This window comes from Mastomys coucha, unplaced genomic scaffold, assembly GCF_008632895.1.
Source record: "Mastomys coucha isolate ucsf_1 unplaced genomic scaffold, UCSF_Mcou_1 pScaffold13, whole genome shotgun sequence".
Classification (NCBI taxonomy): Eukaryota; Metazoa; Chordata; class Mammalia; order Rodentia; family Muridae; genus Mastomys; species Mastomys coucha.
This window is the reverse complement of record NW_022196895.1, coordinates 71,330,898-71,350,244: the sequence shown is the minus strand read 5'-3', so window position 1 is coordinate 71,350,244 and position 19,347 is coordinate 71,330,898. Positions and strand designations below refer to the sequence as shown.

The following is a 19,347-nucleotide window of genomic DNA, read 5'->3' as shown; positions in this document are numbered from 1 at the left end:
GGGAGGGAGGGAGGAAGGGAGGAGGGAGGAAGGAAGGAAGGAAGGAGGGAGGGAGGGAGGAAAGGCAGAGGTACAGACAACAATTTGGTAGCTTTGCCTTGATTTTGCAATTGGCATGCTCCTTAGACTGACCATATGCACGCACGCGCACGCGCACACACACTTACACGCACGCACGCACACATGAACACACGCACATGCATACTTGCCATATCCCCATCTCACAGAGAATTTGGCAGGAAGGCTTGGTCCCTGATAAACACCTGTCACTGTGCTGTTGGCCACTCTTCTAGCAAGATGAAGGGCACAACAGGGAGGAATCCTGATTCTAGAGACAGCAACCCAGCCCTTTCTTCAAGGAAACCTGGAAAGAACAGGATAGGGTAGCCCGCCATCACGGTCGTGAGAAGGCCTGTTTTAAAGTTTACCTCAAGGAGTAGAAAGCAGAGCCAGGCCTATGACCCAGGTAGCTGGCCACTCCCACCCCAGTGAGACGCCAAGCGGTAGAGTCAGCTAAACACGGAAAGGGCACCCTAAGAACACACAGTAGGACAGTCACAGCCACTTTGGCCTGGCAGTGAGACAGGTGCCCCCTGCTCTATGGACCTTAGCCCTCTATGCCCTGGTCTGCTAACCTGTACCTATATGTTTACCCTAGAGCAGAGGCAGGTGCCACCGCATCTGAGTCTATACCATGGTCATATTCAGACAGCTCAGCTCTCTTCAGCTGAAAGGAAAACTTGCAGCCCTATGGAGGGCTTCTCAAGGCCACAGCCACAGCAGGTGCTGGCTCCCCTTGCCTGAGAATGAGGCTTCACGCCTGCGTAAGTGTGAGACAGAATTCCCACTGAATCAGCCTGGCTTCTCTGCTTCTCCCGCACCCCAGCACCACTCCCCCGCCCTGCTGCCATCAGCAGGGCCCCAGCCTACCTGACCTGATTTCACCAACTGAAATAGTCTGGGTGCTCACAGCCCAGGACAATTGGAAATGTCTCTAGAATGATCTAGATGCATCTGGAAGGGGCTGATGGCATTTCCCAGCCACGGTGTGTGTCCTTACCCTGGAGGCAAGTCCTAGGGAGCAAGCATTCACAACCTTAGTACCAAGAGCCATCAGTCTCAGAGAACATTTCCAGTCATTAAAGGGGCATCTGAGGCGTATTTTTTATTAGACATTTTTTTAGGCATTCTTTTGGTTTGGTTTGGTTTGTTTCTTTGTTTGTTTTCGAGACAGGGTTTCTCTGTGTAGCCCTGGCTGTCCTGGAACTCACTCTGTAGACCAGGCTGGCTTTGAACTCAGAAACCCACCTGCCTCTGCCTCCCAAGTGCTGGGATTAAAGGCGTGTGCCACCACTGCCCAGTTTCAAGATCATTCTTATGACCGTCCTTTGTTTGTTTGGTGACATCGGACGACAGTCACAACAGCATAGATTGGTCTTGATGTGATGTCTAGGAGCGTTTGAGGCCTATGTGACAGCCACCTGATGGTGTCTTTGTTTGCAGTGGCTTGACTATCTCTGGTTTTGTCCAGATACCCTGTAGACCTACACAAAAAGGCTGTGGGGCCTAGGGCTGGCCAATCGATGACTTCATAACTACATGACTGACAGGTCTGAAGGAGGGTCGTGTGTGAAGCAGAGCCAGTCACATCCCCACTCCAAGATTTGAGGACTAGCTAATAGGAGAGAGGGGCTTTGTGTCTTCTTTTGGGCCCATGTCATTATAAAAAGACAGTAGGAACTGCCAGAAGCCACCATTGCTGTGTCCGCCAGAGGCCCTTTTTGTGGTAGACAGTATATTAGTAGGCATAGAAGTTAAAGAAGCTAGGCAGAAGTGCCTTCGTTAGGCCAGGTCTGATGTCACGTGCGCGCCTCGTGCTTACCCTGACTATGTCTGTGGACCCCTCTCACGGAGGCCCACTGAAGCTCTGCGTGCCCATTTTCATTTGGAGAGATTTCTGTCACTGGCAAGTGAAACCCCTAAGTGTCGTGGTTCAGAGCAGAGTGAAGCACTGAAATCACCGGGAGGTGTTACTGGGTGATAGGTGTGGGTCAAAGGTAATGGGGAAAGAGCCAGGTAAGAAAGATATACGGAAACCCATCCCGTGGCTCGGGGCTAACAGATCTAAGAAGCCCAAGGCAAGCAAGCAGTCTTTGGCAGAGGCCACAGTCCTCTGTTCCCACAGTTTTCTGGAATGCCTCCTCCCACAGACACAATAAAGAACACAGTAGGTAACCGCCAGAGAGCGAGCCACATGCTGTAACATCCTGGCTAGATGTGGCATCCGTGTTCCCAAAGACTAAGCCAAAGCTGCCATTCAGATCTAGGAGGTGGCCAAGGTGCTCAGCTTAGAGTCCAGCAATTGCGTCCCTTGACTGGAACCTTCCAGGAGAAGGTAACGGACGAGTCTAGGGCAGGCTTTCGTAGACAGGACGGCTCAGGAGACTACATCTAGGAAGCCCAGCCACTTATTAAACGCCTTCTGGGTGCCATACATAGCACATGACACTCTTGATACCAAAGAGAACAGGCTGACTTGGTCAGACTGGTGCTAAGCCCTGGGGAGCCCTACTCCACGCTTCCTTGGGTAGATATGAGAAAGCAGAGGTCTGCCTGAGATCCAAGCTAGGTCCCCTTTCCACTCCTGACACCATAGCCTAGGGAAAGCAGGCAGGGCCAGCCAGCCCTCTCCTTCAGCTCTGCCAGCTCACCCTGGGTAGACTGGTTCTCCCCTGAGGCCAGGAGCCTGTTCTGTCAAAGGGGCCTATTGAAGTCCCAGGAGAAATGGGTTCTTCTGGGGCCAGAATGGCCTGATTTGTGATAGCATCCCTGGTTTCTGAGAAGACCTAGGTTTGGGGATCCCCTCCCCTCCTTGCTGTTGATGCCTCTGGCATAAGGAAAGACTTCTACGGGGATTTTGAGGAGGAACCCCCTTTCCTGGGCTTCCCCAATGATAATGACTTGGGTTGGGACAAGAGCTTCTCCCGGGTGCGTGCAGCAGACCCTAGGCTGAGACATAGAGCTAGGAGGAGACAGTGAGTTTATGTGGGCTCATGAAGAACACAGACCTGACAAGCAGTCCAAAGGAGAAACTCCAGGTAGGAGGAGGTGGACCAGAATCACAGGTGACTACACACACACACACACACACACGCACACACACACGTACACAGACACGTACACACACATACGTACACACACACACACACACACACACACACACGCGTACACACACATCGGGGCACAGTGGTGTGACCTTCCATGCAGCAACATAGAGTAAGGAGACAGTCTCAGAACGGGCAGAGGAACAGCAAATGTCAACAGTATAGCCCACCGAAGTGGAGTTGTACCTGGCACGCACTGGCATGGAGAGATGGTGGCCAGAAGTGAAAGAGGGGAACTAACAGACACACAAATCAAAGGGAAGGTGAGCTGGGCAAACATCCTTCTTTCTATTCTTAAGTCTTGGATGAAAAAAAAAAAAAACGAGCATCCACTCGGGTGTCTCATATAAGAGATGCCAGGTTACTTATCACAGAGCTCCCATCTGTCTGGTTACCACTCAACAACTGAGCACCTCCCACGAGCCAGGTACCATCCTGGAGCAAGGCATGGACCCCTGTCCTGTGAGTTCCTGGCTAAGGGTCAGTAGATCAGCAATATGTTCATCCCCCCCACCCCCACGTCAGATGACGAGCCAGGGGGGAAGTAGGGATGTGCAGGAAGGGGGGGGTGGCTAACGGGGGTGTTTTTTGTAAGCAGGTAATTAGGGGGACCCGACTAAAAAAGAGTTGGGAGGAGAACCCTGGAGGAAAAGAAAGTCAGAGCCAGGAAAACAAAACAGACAAAAAAAAAAAAAAAAGAGTGAATTTTAGTTGAACATTTCTTTCCTCTTTCCAATATAAAAACTGTATCCAATAGAACTCACTTTAGCTCCCACCAGTTACATGGGAGAATGTTGGAGCTGCTGATGCTGCACAGCCCCGTTGCCCACATCCCCCATCCCGGACACACACACACACACACTCCCCATTACCTACCTCTCCCACATCCATCCCAACTTTACAAGGGGAAAAAGAACTTCCTGCCAGTAGTTACTGAAGGAACACTTTCTCCCCTAGCCCTCCCGGAGGTGGGGGTGTGGCCACAATGCTGCTGTATAACCTCCCAACAGAAGCTTGGTCGCCACTGGGGAAGTCCAGTTTGGATGGAGCAGCTCTCCCTTGGTCAATTGTTTTTTAAAAAGTGAGACCAGTATGCAGGGTGCAGGGCTGTCTGTCAGCCTCAGGAAGTGCAAAAATATACTGTGGTCCTTGTGCCAGGTCTCTCCCTCCCTCCCTCCCCCTGCAGCAGCATCTCCCTGCTGTGGCTGGCCTGCCCACAGGGGTCGAGTGGGTAAGGGAGATGTGTTTTTCCCCCTCTGCCTGTACACAGCTGTTTTTGGCTTGGCCACAGAATTCTACCACACCAGAGTTCATGTGGTTATCCAGAGTGGGAAGAATTTCCCAGAATGCCTTGAGAAACCTGAGACACTGAATGGCTTTCAGGGCTTATTGATGTGGCTGGCGCAGGAAATAGCAGTACGTCAATAAATAGTTTTAGGCAGGAAACCGGGCTTAAATGGTAGCCTTGGAGTTTGGGGAAAGACACCAGGAGTTGCTGGGAGGGAGCCTGCCTGTCGGATGAGAATCTAGAGCCAAATCGCAGACTTTGAAATAGCTGCCCCTGAGCTGAGGCCCTGAGCTGAGGCCCTGAGCTGAGGCCCTGAGCTGAGGCCCCTTGCTGCTCTGGATGTAAGAGGCTGAGGTTAGGGGCAGAGTCAAGACCCAAGGACAGGCCAGTCTCAGCTGGCAGAAAGGGGTTCTTTGTGCAGAGAAGGAAGCTGGCAACCTCTAACACTTGTCAGAAAGAGACACACAGCCCATAGGTGAGGTGTCAGGAGGAGACGCGCAGGCTAGGCTCCGGCCTCTAGGGGAGGCCTATTCACACCCCATCTGGTGGAAATCAGTGCCAGCTGCCAGTCACCCCAAGACTTCCACTGTCCTACTTTAAAGAGGAAAAAAGGGGGGGGGCAAGGAAAGGAACCGTTACAGTCAGTACCCGTTTTTCTGGTTATGAAAAGAAATGGTTATAGAAATTTAGAAAAAGCTATAAAATAAAAGAAAGAATAAAGGCCACTCACAGCTCCACTTTTTGGAAACAAATATATTAAACATTTTGAGCACTTCTTTTAAAAATTGTATCTGTGGATAATATTATATACTATCTCTGTTTTCATTTAGCATTATATAAACATTGTCTCATGCTTTTATAAATTTCTTTCTTTTTTCTTTTCTTTTTTTTTTTTTTTTTTTTTTTTTTTTTTTTTTTTTTTTTTTTGAGACGGTGTCTCTGTAACAGTGGTTGTCCTAGGAACTTACTCTGTAGACTAAGCTGGCCTTGAACTCACAGAGATCGGCCTGCCTCTGATCCCAAGTGCTGGGATCAAAGATACAGACCAGACCAGCTGACAAGCAAGTTTCAATGAACACATGGGTCATCACTGAATTAATCATTGTCTTTTCTTTTTTTCTTAAGATTTATTTATTTTTATTTATATAAGTACACTATAGCTGTCTTCAGACACACCAGAAGAGGGCAGCTGATCCCATTACAGATGGTTGTGAGCCACCATATGGTTGTCAGGAATTGAACTCAGGACCCTGGAATTCAGTGCTCTTACCCACTGAGCCATCTCTTCAGCCCTTAACCATGGTCTTGTTGGTGGCTTAGACTCTTAACTTTTTTGTTTGTTTTTTTTTGTTTTTTGTTTTTTTCGAGACAAGGTTTCTCTTTGTAGCCTTGGCTATTCTGGAGCTCACTCTGTAGACCAGGCTGGCCTCGAACTCAGAAATCCACCTGCCTCTGCCTCCCAAGTGCTGGGATTAAAGGTGTGAGCCACCACCTCCCGGCAACTCTTAACTTTTTATGTTAAGCCTGTTTCAGTGTATCTTTACATTCAATTTGTGTGCATGCACACACATGTGCATGTCATAGCTTGTATGTGAAGGTCAGAGGACAGCTTGTGGGAAACATTGTTTTCCTTCTACCATGTGGGATCAAACTCAGATAGTCAGAATTGGGGGAAAGCTCCTTTGCTCCATGAGCCTTCTTGCTGGCCCATTAAAAGTATTTTTTGCTGGGCAGTAGTGGCACACGCCTTTAATCCCAGCAATTGGGAGGCAGAGGCAGGGAGATTTCTGAGTTCAAGGCCAGCCTGGTCTAGAGGGTGAGTTCTAGGACAGCCAGGGCTACACAGAGAAACCCTGTCTCGAAATGTACCCCCCAAAAAAAGTATTTTTCCTGTCCTCATTATTACTTTATGATAGACACCCAGACGTACAATTGCCAGATTACTGTTAAGGTTAATTAAGGTTTCTCAGTAAAAATGTATACTGCCCATATAGAAGAATGCCTGTCTCTTTACTCCTCACCAGCACTGATGATTAAAAATCTCGCTAATATAGCAGACAGATCAAAATGCACTTTCATTCATTTAACTAATACCCGCATGAAGTTTGTGTTCGCTGGGGACTGTCCTCAGGCAGGATCTCCCTATGTTGCTCAAGCCGATCTAAAACTTGCGGAGGATCCTCTCAGCCTCTGCCTCAGAGTTACAGGCATGAGCCGCTATGCACAGCCATTTCCACATAGTGACTGGCAATTTTTGTTTTGACCAGTAGCCCATCTCTTAATGTCCCCTACACTCATCTATGATAGGCTTCGTGCCGCTGTTACAAACTTGAACATCCTCTATATCGATGGTTCTCAGCCTCCCTAATGCCGTGACCCTTCAATACGGTTCCTCATATTGTGGTGACCCACTCCCCACCACCACCACCACCATAAAATTATTTTCATTGCGAATCCATAACTGTGCAGTCTTGCCACTGTTATGAATTGTTATGTAGATTTCTGATATGCAGGACATCTGATATGGGGCCCCTGTGAAAGGGTCGGTTGAACCGCTGCTCTATATTAAGCAATTACCCTCCGTCCTATTTCCTGAAGGTCTGATGCGCCCTCATCAGTAGCCTCTTAGCCACCTTGTGCAGCCTCCGCTGCGTCCCGGTAAAGCCCGCCTTTCTCCACCGAGAAGTGCGACTTCACTCCATTTCACCCTCTTTAAGGTCTTAGTTTTCTCGATTGACTTTTTACTCCACGTAGAGCTCACCGTAGGGCCCGGGATGAATTGAGACTGTAGGTTCTTTCCTACCTGATATCCGACGGCTGTGGCTCTCCTCTACCTCTGATTCGTGGCCCTCTGGGGGATCATATGATAAACCCTTGTGGATGCCAAATTTGCTTCCGGGCCGTCTGATCTGGCTATATCCATGCTTGGCCAGTCCCATGGCCTTTTAATTATTAAAGCTTTGGAATAAATTGAAAGTAATACAGCCCTTTTCAATTTTGTTGTGTCTTGACTAGGGATTTTTTTTTTTTTCCTATTATTCTTTCAAATTACTTTTAAGGTCATTTTTTTTCAGGTCTCTATATCCATTGCCTTTGCCCCCTCACACACAACACACCACATACAACACACACACCACACACACACACATACACAAAAGCTCATGTTAGGCTTTTATAAATTAGTTTCTGATCACTAAAACATCTCACTGGTAAATTGTGTCAGGAAAGCAAGTTGTTGACTTTTAATATATTAATTTAATATCTAAATACTCATATTAATTAGTTACTAAACCCTGACTAATCTTTATTAGGAGGTTCTCTTGGGTTTTTCATACATATAATCTAATAATTTTCTCTCTCCTTCCACCCATGGGCATTGCCACTGTTTTTCAATCAGACCCCTTGATGTAATAGATTGCATTTATAGATTTTCTGATGCTAAATCATTACAGCCTTCCAGGGATGAAAGTGTACTCGGTTATAATGGATCTACTTGCTGGCATTTCATTTAGGACTGCCCCATCCACTCACATTAGAGAGGTCAGCCAGTGCGCTTCCTTGTTTATGACTTACAGCGAGATGTCGCCTGTGAATGACCGCTGGCAAGCCCTTTTCCTGAGTTTTTGGGTTCATTTCCAAATGACAACAATTATCTCGATTTTCAAATAAGCTTGGATGAAGTTCCCTATGAAAGAGTCAAAACTTTAGAGACCTCCCTACAAAGGAAATTCTTTCATAATTTGATTTTAGTTCATGTCTTTTCATCTCTCCTGGCCTTGATTTCTTTTTCTTTTCTTTTTTTTTAGTAACGTTGATGGTATTTACTCTTCTGAAACTTTCACTGAATTGAGCCTTTCAACTTAACGTGGTCAAATTTGATCCTGCCTTACCTCTTCCATATTTGTTTTCATATTAAATTTTTTTCTAATTCTTCCTTCCAGCTTTTGCATGCAATTTTCTTTCTTTCTTTTCTAATGATTTTCCAGTTTTGTCTATACTGTACTCTTTCCTCTATCGTCTTAGCTAATGATGGTTTTCTAATTTTTAGGAGTAGAGTTTTTGGATGACACTGTCTGCTAGAAGTACAACATAACCTACTCACACAATTTTAAATGTAATTAAAGATTCTACTTAATTAGTATGTCCAAAATTTAGAATATACTCAATTTTTATAAATATTTGTTTTTCCCAGCACTTGGGAGGCAGAGGCAGGCGGATTTCTGAGTTGGAGGCCAGCCTGGTCTACAGAGTGAGTTCCAGGACAGCCAGGACTACACAGAGAAACCTTGTCTCGAAAAACCAAACAATAAAAAATTTAAAAAATACATTGTTTTATGTGCACGTGCATAAGTGCAGATACACACATGTGGGTGAAGGTGCCTGTGATGGTGAGGCACATCAGATCCTCATGGAGCTGGGGCTACAGACAGTTGAGAGCCACCAAATGTGGCTGCTGGGGTTGAACTCCAGTCCTCTGCAAGAGTTCTTAACTGCTGAGCTCTCTCTGCAGCCCTACTGGGCCTTTTTTAAATGGCACGTTTTCCATTCTTTTTTCCATACTGTGTCCTCAAAACCATGGTCATCTCATAAGTAAACATATTTTTCAGTGAGCCCCTCTAAGCACTCAGTATTCACACGTGACTACTAACTCTCACACTGGAGAACATAGGTTAGCATCCTGTGTTCTCTTCTTTTGTTTAATAGCCAACAGCTGAATAGTCAGTAGGCCCATTGACCTCTCAGTGTAGCTTGGGCCGTATCCTACAAGTGTTTTGTTGCTGGTGGTTTGGTTTTTTTGAGATAGGATCTCTTTAAATAGCCCTCCCTGGCTGTCCTAGAACTCTAGGCTGGCCTTGAATTCACAGAGATCTACCTGCTTCTGACACTACATCAGGTGACATTACTATGTTTGGGAAATTATAGTAGAATCAATTCTCTATAAAAATTGTCATAATTTAGATGTATTAATTATATTACTCAAATCACCAAAGTAATTCATTCTTGGCCATGTACTCTGACATAAGGCATTGTTGACTTAACATCCCAGTGTAATGCTTTCTGGTCTCTCTTTGTCTCAATAGCTTTTGCTACATTTTGAATCTGTCCTATTATCTATTTATTATAAGCAGTATCTTATCTCTATAAGTAATTATAGCTTTATCTTTTTTAAAAACACTGATTTCACTACTAATTTAGTTCTCTTCTTGTTTGTCCATAGCTATTTTGACTCATTCGTTATTTAATATACTCTGTTTTCAGTCTGCTATTAGTTCCTAATGGTTATTTTTTTTTTAACGCACAGTTTTTACATTTATTTATTGTGGGAACAGGGCATACACATGCTACAGTGTCATCCCCTGACCTCCCCACCATGGCACATACACTCCCTCACATACATAAAATATTAATAAATTAACAATTTTTATTTATATGAGTACACTGTAGCTGTCTTCAGACACACCAGAAGAGGGCAGCTGATCCCATTACAGGTGGTTGCGGGCCACCATGTGGTTGCTGGGAATTGAACTCAGGACCTCTGGAAGAGCCGTCAGTGCTCTTAACCTCTGAGCCATCGCTCCAGCCCCAGCTATTTTTTTTTTTCCATTATCTGTTAAGCAGTAGTGGGAAGGAGTTGTAATTCTCTTTGAGCCTAGCATAGGGGCTAACGTGGGCCTCAGTTGTAGCCTGCAGATCTGTATGGGCAAGCAGTGTTCTCTTTGACTCCCTGAGAGGATGGCGATTTCAGAGTTAGACAGAGGAGGTAAACTGGACCTAGAGATGATGAATCTGAGAAAGGTGCCATTCTCACCCCTTCCCAACATACATGCTCGCACGCGCACGCATACACACACACACACACACACACACACACCCCTTGACTCGACTACCACCATATCCATCCCCAGTCCATAGTCTCGGGAACGTCCAGCCCAGGTTGAGGGACATCTGTAAAGGAGGAAGATGGCCAAGTCTGAGCAAATCACAGAGGAGGAAAAAGCTTTTCCCCCAACCCAGGGTAACCAGAAGTGGTGGTTCCTATCCTCATTCTACTGTGCTATGGTCCCGCTGGTGACCCAGTGAGGTTGACACGCCCTCTTGTGTCTCCACAGAAGGACTTCACTGTGCGTGAGGAGCTGCAGCAACAGGATGTGGAGCGCTGGCTGGGCTTCATCACCTTCCTGTGTGAGGTGTTCGGAACCATGCGGAGCAGCACTGGCGAGCCCTTCCGAGTGCTGGTGTGCCCCATCTACACGTGCCTCAGAGAGGTAAGAACAAAGAGCGCCCTCCGTACTGCTCTGCCCATCTGTCCATTCTAGAGGAAGCCCAGCCCACATCCACTGGAGAAAAACACAGGAGAGCAATGGAGTTGGGTTACAGAAAGAAGAATGGATCCTTTGTAAAGGAGACAGACGATTTCTCCATACATTAAGAAGTAAGCTTTACCGGGCAGTGGTGGCACTCGCCTTTAATCCCAGCACTTGGGAGGCAGAGGCAGGAGGATTTCTGAATTCGAGGCCAACCTGGTCTACAGAGTGAGTTCCAGGACAGCCAGGGCTGCACAGAGAAACCCTGTCTCGAAAAACAAAACAAACAAAAACAAAAACCAAAAAAAGAAATAAGCTTTAACTCAGACTTCAGTAATTCCTAATCTGGAATTTGGTAGAAGAGATGTATGGTTTTATAGCATTGAATGGATCTTTGGACTTAGTTGGTTTACCACTGATTTTTTTTTTTTAATGTTTTGTTTCTAACATTTATCTTAAAAAGTAATAAATAAGAGATGGTGTGATAGCTCAGCCTATAAGAGCACTTCCTGATCTGGAAGATAAGGGTCAGTTCCAAGCACCCCCCCCCCCCCCCCCCCCCCCCCACACACACACACACAGCAGTTCACAACCACTTGAAATTCCAGTGCCCTCTTGTGGCCTCTCTGGGCACTGCCATGGGCAATGCGCGTAAACTCATCATAGAATAAACTCATATAAGAATAAAAGTTTTTAAAATAATAAAATAAGAGAAACCAAGAGACTTTGAAGATGGGAGTTTGGGGTGCTTGCTCTTTCAGATATGCAAGCTCACTCTGTAAGGTTACCTGTGGCTGATTCTGGGACAGAAGTAGACACTGGGAGGCCGGCTGGAAGCCAAGTGACAGAAACAACCCAGCTCCCACTAGGCGGGAGCAAGCTGAGCATGGGGCTCTGGCATCCCTAAGAGCAGCAGCCATCAGGATTGGCTGATGGGGGATGGAAGGGAGGAGAATATGATGGAACTCCTGTTTACCAGCCACATGGCCGCATTCCCTGGGATGTGAGTCTCAGAAAGAGAATCACTGTGGGAATGAGAGCCAAGAATTAGGTCTCTGGACATATATTTGGGTCACTTGTGGACTCTCCTCAAAGGCTGCCCCGAGGTTGGTTGGCAGAAGGATCTAAAGTACCACAAGGGTCCCATGGGGAGTAAGGAAACTACTTCTAACAGGCATCAATGGGCACCAGAGACTCATGGCTAGAGACAGGTGGCATTGCCCAGCAAGAGGAAGCTGACAGGGAGATGGTACAGTCAAATGTAGAGGAGAGTGGAGGAGGAGCCGGGAGGGAGGAGGCAAGTCTGGATTTGATGCCTTCAGAAAGCTGCAGAAGAGCATCCCGGCATCCCAGCATCCTTCAGTAGGAGCTGGTACTAGATTTGACTCCACCCATCCCTGTCCTCTCCTTTCCTGGCAGCCCTTTGCTGCCACCAAGTCACAGGGAATGGGTGGAGAACCAAAGGTCCTAGTCAGAGAAGTGGCAAGAAAGGGGGTCCTGGTGCTCTAGCAGAGAGACCATCAGGGTGGGCAGGTTCTCAAGAGCATTTTCTGGGAAGAGCTATGGGGAAAATGGACTGAAAGGAAAAGAGCAGGGTCAATAGGCATGCTTGTTTTTTAATAGACTATAATAAGCAATGTGAGCAAAATGAGGGTGTGCTGTGTTTGGCAAGCATTCCTTTATAGGACCATGACGTGCTCACCCGAGCCTAAGGCAGAGCGCACACATCCCTCTCCGGTCACTTTTGAACCCACAGCGCTAAGCCACCCTATGCTGGTGGTGGTCTCTGTTCCTTTATGAATGTGCTTGGCTTTAGAGATGCCTCACTTATTTCAGTTCGTGACCTCTCCTGACTTGATTTTACTCCTCGGGGGCCTCCGTTCAGTGTGTAGTGCCAAGAGGACCACCAGCAGCTTGGCCTTTGGTGTCCTTTCGGAGTGAGCAGAAGGTGCCCCTCTCAGAGGCCCATGCCTGTCCACGTGGCCATGTGCCCCTATGAGCCACCTCAGTATCAGGGACAGTGACCTGGGGCTGTGACCTGAATATCCCACTTCCTTCTGCATGATCTGGGCCCCTCCTCCTGGCGTTATCACCTGCTCCTTCAGCAGGAAGCAGGGCTATAAGGAGCGCTGGGCCTGGCTGCTGGGAGATTTTTCACACCACCCAAGGTAGTGCAAACTCTGTGGTGTGAGATCCGGAAGGTGCCAAGAGGTCTGCCCAGGCGGGAAGCAGTGAGGCCTTCCTTGTGCATACTTGTTGAATGAGTTAAGCTTTGCGGGGTGGGGGTGACATTTTGACCAACGCAGAACCACACTGTGCTCATGGTCAACCTGAGTGGTAAGCCTTTTGGCAGTTTGAACAAGAAGAAATCAGAGAGCCACCACTGGGGTCAAGCTACCCACTGCCTACATTCACATTCACCCAGGTATTGGCTGTGCCCTCTTAGGGAAGAGATAGACCGCTCTGGGCTTTTCTCAATTGCCACCAAAAAAGAAAAAAAAAGAAAAAAAGAAAAAGAAAAAGAAAAGAAAAGAAAAGAAAAAAGAAAGAAAAAGAAAAAGAAAAGGTCTCGCAGCAGTTTGAGTGAGAAAAACCATTTAAAGGAGGAAAAATTGATTTTGGTTCATGGTTGTAGAAGGTTCAGTTCATGGTCATCTGGCTCTGTTGGTTTCAGCCTGTGGTGAGCCAGTAACGTCATGGAGGAAGGGCACGAACGAGGAAAACTGCTTACCTTATGGAATCAGGAAGTAAAGAGAGTAAGAAACAGGAAGAGGCCGAGACTGAGACATACATGTGCGTGTGTGTTCACGTGTGCCTTCCTGTTCACATCCTGTGTTTGCTTAACATGTTCTTTTCAACTTACTTTCTTGGGATGGGAGATGGCTTTGTAGGTAAAGCACTTGCAAATTCAAGGACTGGAGTTCAGACCCCTCACACCCATTTCAAAGCCAATGTGGCACAACTGGAACCCAGTGCCAGGTGGCACAACTCGAACCCAGTGCCGGGGAGGCAGAGATGGGGTCCCTGGGGCCAGCTGGTTAGCTAGACTCGCCAAGTCTGAGAGCTCGGGGTTTAACAAGAGATCCTGGCTCAGTTAACAAGGTGGAAAGTGACCGAGAAAGACCCTAACATCAACCCCTGACCTCCACATACATACTCACATGCATGTGAACACACATATGTACACACACAAAGAGAAAAATCATTAATGTCATAATGCTGACATTTACAGGAGATCTCCCCTCTTAACATCGTCTTAGGTGTGAATATGGTGGTGTTTTCAATATATAAGACATAGAGCAAATCTCTGTGGCTCATTTATCCACCTAACTGCAGCGTACCTGCTGTTTAGCAAACAACTCCCACTTCACATTCCTCAGCCTTAGGAAACCATCTCTCTGTTCTCTGACTCAGTCAGTTTGACTATCTTAGATACCTGGTGGATTAGCATGATTTCTCTTCCTATTAATACCAGATATTGAATGTTTTAGCTTACAGTTTGGGAGGCTATAAGTCCAAACTCCGTGTTACCAGCTCCTGCACCTCCGTCACGTCATAGTGGGTGGCAACATGGCAAAGCGCATGAGAAAGATCACAAAACAGTGACAGGGAACCAGAGGGTGATGCAGAGGTCAGAAGTCAGAGGTCAGGCCTGTTCTTTTTATAACAACTGGAGAACTCACTCCACAGCGTTCACTCTCCTTAGGGGATAGTGACACACAAACACACACGCGCACGCACACACACACACACACACACACACATACCACACAGACATACACACATGGACACAGAGTGATCTGACTTCATTACACCTCCCCTTCTAAAAGGTTCTATGCCAACTCCCAACACTGCCACACTAAAGCCCAAGTTTCCTACACATAAACGCTTAAGGGGCAAACCCTCCAACCCACAGAACCTAAAACGAGTGGAACCATGCAGTAATCACTCTTCTCGGCTGGCTTGTTTGACTTAGCATGGTGTCCTTTGGGCTTGTCCACATTGCTGGTCTTGTAGGATTTTCCCTTTCTAACACTGACTAAATGCTCAAATCTGCATGCACACCGTGTCTTCTACACTCACGCATGGAGTCCGGTTGTTTTTCACAGTGTGACTCTTGTGACCACTACTGCAGTGAACATCAGAGTAAGGGCGGAAATGCCTAGAGACCATGATTTCAGCTCATCTGAACAAATCCAAGGATGTGGTTCTATCTAGAAACTTCTGAGGAGCCTGGGTACAGTTCTCTACAGCCTTACTTTACATTCCACAAGCATCATACAGGGGTGCCCGGTTTACTGTAGCCTCGCCAGGAGCTGCTGTCTCAGTTTTGTGACAATAGGTATTAATTGAGTAGCTCACGGTTTGAATTGACATCTCCCTAATGACTGATGGTGAATGTCTCCTCATATACCTGCCAGCTGTCTGCATGACATCTGGGGTGAAATGTCTGCTCAAACCCTCTACCTACTTTCAGGCTCTGTTTCTAGGTTTTCTGCCACTGCGTCCTAGAAATGGCTAGACACAGACATTTCCGTTACAATTGATGACAGTAACAAAATCACAGTTCTGAAGTAGCAATGAAAGTAGTTTTATACTTGGAGGTTAGTAAAGCATGAGGAGCTGGGCTTAAAGGGTCAGGAAGGCCGAGAACCGCTGCCCTTGATCTTTTGGCCATTGCCACCTTACTTGATGTCTGGTCTATAACTTCCCCTCCCATCCCATGGGCTGTCTCTTGCTCTGTGGACTGTTTGGGGTTGATGTAAGTCTACCTGGCTGGTTTTGCTTCACTGCCTGTACTTGTAGTTAATTCCCAAACACACTGCCGGGTCAACATCAAGCATCTGTTCACCATGTTTTCCAATAGTTTTATGGGTTTAGAGTCTTGCCTGTGTTTAATCTACGTTATTATTCATATAGAGCAAGGTGGGGTCCAGTTTCATCTTTCTGCGTATGGGATTTCCCAACACCACTTATTGAAGAGACTGTCTTTCCCCTTTGCTGAGGATCAGTCAGTACTTAACTTTATTCCCAGCCTCTCTATTTTGTTTCATGAATCTAGAAGTCTGTTTCTATGCCAGGGCCATGCCGTTTGGCTACTGTAGCTTTGTAATATATTCTGGAGTCAGGGTCTGTGGCGCCTTTAATTTTTGTTCTCTGGCCAAGATTGCTTTAGTTATTTGGGGCTTTTTGTGGCTCCATTTTGAATTTTAGAATTTTTAAATTATTTCTGTAAAATTGAGTGTCTGTGATTCTTATATACATTGTATTGAATCTTTGTGATGCTGTGGTTGGTGGAGACATTTGCACGATACTGAACCTTCCAATCCAAGGTCACAAACAAGACAAGGATGTTCCCTATCTACTCATATCGAGCATAGTCCTAGAAATTATCAGATGGATTAGATAGGAAAAATAAATGAAAGGTACCCGAGTCCAAAAGGAAGAAGGGAAACTGTCCCCGTTTCCAGGCGACATGATCTTATATATAAAAGATATAGCTGGGCATGGTGGCTCTCGCCGGTGATCTTAGCTCTGGACAAGCTGAGACAGTAGAATCATGAGTCCTAGGACCGCTGGGACTATACAGCAAGACTGAATCAAATTCTGAAGATAGCCTTCAAAAAACAAGCCCGACCAGGCGGTGGTGGCGCACGCCATTAGTCCCAGTACTCAGGAGGCAGAGGTAGGTGGATCTCTGGGAGCCTGAGGCCAGCCTGATCTACGGAACAAATTCCAGACCAGCCAAGACTGCATGGCAAGACCTCCTCTCTAAATAAAGAAATAAACAAACTCAGTAAAGTCCCAGGATGCAAAATCAACTTGCTTTTCTATGTACTAATAATGAACTATGCAGGAAGGAAATCAAGACCACAATCCCATTTACAATCCTGTTTACAATCCCATTCAAAAGAATAAAATGCCTTGACTAAACTTAACTCATAAGTAAAAGATTTACACGCTGAGAACTATAAAATATTGTTAAAAAAAAAAAAAAGGCTCCAGAAGTCACAACTTGCAAAACACCCCGTAGGCCTTACTAGAACTCTCAGTGCACCTAGCCCAGGTGGTCAGGCAAAGTGACAGGGAGGACCCCACACTCAGGAACTCCCAGTGACCGACCCAACGAGCTGGAGTATGAGTGTCCCCATGGCAGGGTTGGCCCTGCACACTCCATCTATGCTCTTTAAGGCTCACTGTTCTGTCTCTCCATTCCACCATCACCTTCTAGACTCCCTTGGGTGATTATTAAACATCTCCCTCGGGGCCCCTTACTTGAAGGGCTTGGTTGGAAATTCCTGTGGCAGGGGAATTTTTTCAACAAAGCTTTGTGCCTGTAGTCTCCTCACTTCCTTTCATCCTCTCTCCCTCCCCCAAACAGCCTACCTCCCTCTCTCATCTACTGGTCCCGGCCCATCTCTATTGGTAACTCACCTCCTGCCCTCCTGCCGCCACAGACACAGGTCAGGAGTGGAGCAGAGGAGTTGGGGCTGGGGGTGGGGGCTCTCTGCCTGGAATCCTCCATATCTGCACTACCTCTCAGCTCGCCCCCTCCACCTGTGCCTCCATGTTTTTCCTGTGGAAGGTGGTGACCCTGAAGTGGTCGGTCCCCCTGTGAAGAGAGACCCCCACAGGCCCAGCAAACAGCAAGCTGGGCTGCCAGAGGAGGTAGACAGACACAGTGGAGGAACAGAGGCCAGCGAGCCAGGCTCTTCAGGAAATGAAACTGCTCTGCGCAACAATGAGGGGGGACACTCTCTGAACTTTGTGCGTGAGCCACTGTTCGATTGCTTGCATTGTTTTGGCTCGGGAGAAATCTGACCCCGGGAAAGGCCGAGATGAGGTGGGTGTGGGTAGTAATGCAGGATATTCTTCAAGGGCGCCTTGCCAGGAGGACCACTCCTGACTTCCCAGAGCAGGGGGATGGGACTACTTGGCAGCCTAGCTGGGGCCAAAAGAAGCCCAAGGTAGGCTGGGCTCTGGGCTCCCCTCAGGGAGGGGAGATTTATTGGCTGGATCCATGGGAAATGATCTTCACCCTGCACCTCTGGAAGTTTTACAAAATTGCTAATTCCCAAATCAGCCCTTGCCCCTCTCCCTCACCCAGTAAAACCAAACTTCCTGGGGATGGGGTTGGGCTGTGGGGATGGAAGCCTTCCAAGTTGACGCTGGTCTGTGGCCATGGTTAAGTAAGAGGAGCAGCCGCATCCCAGGTGCATTTAGTGAGCCACTACAGACCAGGCAGAGCATTTCAGGAGAACCTGGCCTTAGGCACTGAGACCCAAGTTCGAATCTCAGCAGCTGAACTTCCTGACAGAATTCTAACCTTATGTATCAGCTGTCAGACCCTCGAGTTTCTTTCTTTCTCTCTTTCTTTTCCTTTCTTTCTTTCTTTCTTTCTTTCTTTCTCTGTCTCTCCCCCTCCCTCTCTCTCTCTCTCTCTCTCTCTCTCTCTCTCTCTCTCTCTCTCTCTCTCTCTTTGTTCCTTTCTCTTTTTTTAAGCACAGGCATGTTCTGGGTTGGCTTTAGGACCACAAATAAGCCAGAGACATTCATGAAAAGCAAGTGACATGTGGCAGCCCTACCGTGGAACATCATAATGTGACTCAGGTGTGAATCAAGAGGAGGCCACTAAGGGAGACCATGTTCCTAACTGGGCATCTGGACACCCCCCCCCAAGAGTCAGATGTGATCCCCCTGCCAGACACCCTGCCCAAGGTGTATGTGGGTGAACTTGTATTCTTCTCTTGCTCACACCCTCCCTCCATGATGAAGGATTTGGGGGCGGGAGGGCTCAAATTCATGGTCCCTTGCCACAGTCTCCAGGATACTGGCATGGAGCCTGGCAGTTTGCAATTCCTTCTTTCTTTCCTTTTTTTTTTTTTTTTTTTTTTTTTTGAGACAGGGTTTCCTTTTACAGCTCTGGCTGTCCTGGAACTCACTCTGTCGACCAGGCTGGCCTTGAACTCAGAAATCCACCTAAGGACTGGGAGTAAAGGCATGCGCCACTACCACCTGTCTGCAGTTCTTAAAGTGTACTGAAAAGCTAACTTCTGCCCAAGGCTGTTGGCATCCACCCTCTGTCCTTTGGCATGTTGTCATGGTAATGGCTTGTGATCCCTTCCCGGGTACTTCAAATCATTTTGGTTTTCCATTGGTACTTAGTGGCTAAGTCTCACCTATCACAGAACCACTGTAGGATTCCATGCTCTTTCTTGATTTTTGGTGTTTGTTTGTTTATGGCAGGTTCTCATGTAGCCCAGGCCGGCCTCTAAATCACTATGTAGTTAAAAATGACCCTACACTGTGGATCCTCCTGTGTAGCCCGCGCAGTCGTCTCGCCAGCAAGAAGACACGCGGACACTAGGTTCCTTCTGCAGCAACGTTTATTGTCCTCATCCAGAGGGAAAAAAGGGTCGAGCCAATAATCCGCACTGCTTATATACACCACAGTGCAGTGTGTCTGCCCATGATTGGCTGTTTGCTCATTACCCTACGTAACACCCCAGAATGGGCCGTGACTTTTCACTCTACGCACATGCACAAACAGTTCTCTACGCACATGCGCAAACAGTTGTTTACTAGGAGT

The 19,347-nt window shown here is 47.1% G+C and overlaps 1 protein-coding gene across 5 annotated transcripts in view; it reads left to right on the top strand.

Moving 5' to 3' along the window:
* The window catches only part of Ctif (cap binding complex dependent translation initiation factor), a 273,785-nt gene that overhangs the window by 220,983 nt on the left and 33,455 nt on the right, over positions 1–19,347 (top strand). For all 5 annotated transcript variants that reach the window (XM_031366057.1, XM_031366055.1, XM_031366053.1 and 2 more), the window contains one exon: positions 10,563–10,718. In XM_031366057.1, coding sequence (XP_031221917.1) covers positions 10,563–10,718 — 156 coding nt within the window. The remainder of the gene's footprint in view (positions 1–10,562; positions 10,719–19,347) is intronic.